Here is a 2,790-nt window from a genome sequence, read left to right as displayed (position 1 = left end):
CAAGTGTTGGCGAGAGAATGGGAAAATGTGAACATTCCTATTCTGCTGGTACAGGTGAAACCTGAAGCAGCCATTTAGAAAAAGAATTACCAGGCAACATTTAGTGGAACTAAATGTGTATATGTTCTATGACCGAGCAACCCTCCTCCAAGAAGGTATCCCAGAAAAATCCTGAGTCAAGTCCAATGGGCACATGCATGAGGATGTTCAACACAGTGTTTTGGTGATAATGGGAATTTTGAAGCAAGCTGAGGATCCACAGTAAGAAATGGATAACAGATCAATGTGCATGATGACATTTTAAACCACAACTTTTGCATACAGTCCCCTGGATATATCCTACAAACATATCGTCAAGTGAAAAATAAAAATAAAAAAACCCATCATTAATTCTAAATCACAACATTTATGTAAATTTAAAACACAATGGGCAACCACTCCATCTTGAAAGACATTGAGGTGTCCAAGGACTTGTGTGAAACAGGTTGGAATGGATGCAAGTGGTGGGAGGAAAAAGGCAGCTAAGATGGGATGGGGAAGGAAACTTGAATAAATGGAGGGTTTTTAATGGGCGGATGCTCATGGTGCATCTTAAATTAAGGAGTGTAGTTAATTCTACTTTTTGCCCCAGGCCTCATTTTTTTTTTTTTTTTTTTAAGAGACAGGGTCTCGCTCTGTCTTCCAGGCTGGGGTGCAGTGGTGGGACCATGGCTCACTACAACCTCAATGTGCCAGGCTCAAGTGATCCTCGCACCTCGGCCTTTCAGGTAGCTGACGCAGGTGTATGCCACCATGCCCAGCTAATTAAAAAAAAAAAAATTGTAGAGATGGGATCTTGCTGTGTTGCCCAGGGTGATCTCCAACTCCTGGCCTCAAGCAAGCCTCCCAAAGTGCTGGGGTTACAGGCATGCACCTGTAACCCAGCCCCAAGGTCTTTTTTTTTTTTTAGTTAACTCAGAGGGTTTGACAATTACAGAAGGAAAAAAATGATATCAAATGCTTCTATCAAATATTTTTTCTACGTCTATTGATAATAATGATTTTTCTATAACAGATGTAGAAAAAGCATTTGATAAAAGTCCATACATCTCCATGATTTAAAAAATAATTCAAATCAAGATAGAAGAGAATATTTTAAACTATTAATGGACATCTATAACAGCTTTGTAGGTATAAAGGTGACCCTGGAGGCAGATCTGGGCTGAGTGAGTCACAGGAGGGAGGGAAGATTAAGCCTCCCGGCCACGGTCTGTTGCATAAAGAATCGGGAGGGTAGAGCTCTGAAGCTGGAAATTCGAGGGGCTCCCAGGGGTCCCCCATGGTCCCAGCAACACAGAATTTCACATTGGTGCATCTTCCTCTTGTAGGGATGAACCAGACTTTGAATAGCAGCAGGACCACAGAGTTGGCCCTAAATCATTCCACAGGGAGCGTGGTGCACACGGCCTGCCTGGTGCTGAGCTCCCTGGCCATGTTCACCTGCCTGTGCGGGATGGCAGGCAACAGCATGGTGATCTGGCTGCTGGGATTTCGAATGCACAGGACTCCCTTCTCCATCTATATCCTCAACCTGGCCGCAGCCGACCTCCTCTTCCTCTTCAGCGTGGCTGCCATGCTCAGCCTGGAAACCCAGCCCCTGGTCAGTACCACTGACAAGGTCCACGAGCTGATGAAGAGACTGAAGTACTTTGCCTACACAGTGGGCCTGAGCCTGCTGACAGCCATCAGCACCCAGCGCTGTCTCTCCGTGCTCTTCCCTATCTGGTTCAAGTGTCACCAGCCCAGGCACCTGTCAGCCTGGGTGTGCGCCCTGCTCTGGATGCTGTGTCTCCTGACAAATGGGTTGACCTCTTGCTTCTGCAGCAAGTTCTTGAAATTCAGTGAAGACCGGTGCTTCAGGGTGGACATGGTCCAGGCTGCCCTCATCATGGGGGTCTTAACCCCAGTGATGACTCTGTCCAGCCTGACCCTCTTTGTCCGGGTGCGGAGAAGCTCCCAGCAGTGGCGGCGGCAGCCCACTCGGCTGTTCGTGGTGGTCCTGGCCTCTGTCCTGGTGTTCCTCACCTGTTCCCTGCCCCTGGGCTTCTACTGGTTCGTGCTGTACTGGTTGAAGCTGCCGCCTGACATGCAGGTCCTGTGCTTCAACTTGTCACGCCTCTCCTCGTCCATGAGCAGCAGCGCTAACCCCCTCATCTACTTCCTGGTGGGCAGCCGGAGAAGTAACAGGCTGCAGAGGTCGCTGGGGACTGTGCTCCAACGGGCACTTCATGAGGAACCAGAGCTGGAAGGTGGGGAGACGCCCACCACGGGCACCAATGAGATGGGGGCTTGAGAGCCACCCACAGGTGCTTCCCATCTGTGCAAGCCTATGTCCTGGAGATTCCCGAGCCGTGAGCTGCCTCCCGCCTCATCCCTGCCAAGTGCCTGGCCAGCCTTCTTGGGGGAGCCCCAAGGACTTTGCAACTACGTGTGGGGGTCACTTCCCTGCATGTCAAAGCTCCCCACACCACCTGTGTCCTGGATCTCACAATGCAACCCTGCGGGAAGATGCAATTTATTTGGTTGTAGCAGATCATCTGGTTGGGGGAAAATATTAGCTTTTAGCCCTACCCTGCTGTAAGCTGGTTATCTGTGGGTGGATAACAGGCATCTCATTTGAATATGAAAGCTTTCTCCCAACCACCTTCTCTGCCTGAGACAGCATCTTTGTGCAGGGGCAGGTGACCTCGGGGGATCTTTGGCCCTATGCTGGTCCTTGGGTGGCACCAAGTGGCCACCAAGGCGGTGCCC

The 2,790-nt window shown here is 50.0% G+C and overlaps 1 protein-coding gene across 1 annotated transcript; it reads left to right on the top strand.

Annotated features, from left to right (window-relative positions):
* Window positions 1-707: 707 nt before the first annotated feature.
* Window positions 708-2,332, top strand: MRGPRD (MAS related GPR family member D). Its single transcript, XM_017886122.1, has 2 exons — window positions 708-780; window positions 1,368-2,332. Exons 1-2 carry the CDS (start codon window positions 708-710, stop codon window positions 2,330-2,332), a joined length of 1,038 nt encoding a protein of 345 aa, XP_017741611.1.
* The last annotated feature ends 458 nt before the right edge of the window (window positions 2,333-2,790 follow it).

This window comes from Rhinopithecus bieti, unplaced genomic scaffold (genome assembly GCF_001698545.2).
Source record: "Rhinopithecus bieti isolate Rb0 unplaced genomic scaffold, ASM169854v2 scaffold_1014, whole genome shotgun sequence".
In the NCBI taxonomy this organism is placed as follows: Eukaryota; Metazoa; Chordata; class Mammalia; order Primates; family Cercopithecidae; genus Rhinopithecus; species Rhinopithecus bieti.
The sequence above is the reverse complement of the archived record's forward strand: the minus strand, read 5'-3'. Positions and strand labels throughout refer to the sequence as shown.

Bases quoted from the DNA above. Each gene is read 5' to 3' on its own strand.
- MRGPRD (XM_017886122.1), top strand. From the start codon at position 708: ATGGCTCACTACAACCTCAATGTGCCAGGCTCAAGTGATCCTCGCACC. The intron at 781-1,367 runs GTGTATGCCACC...TTCCTCTTGTAG, and splicing joins CTTTCAGGTAGCTGACGCAG to GGATGAACCAGACTTTGAAT.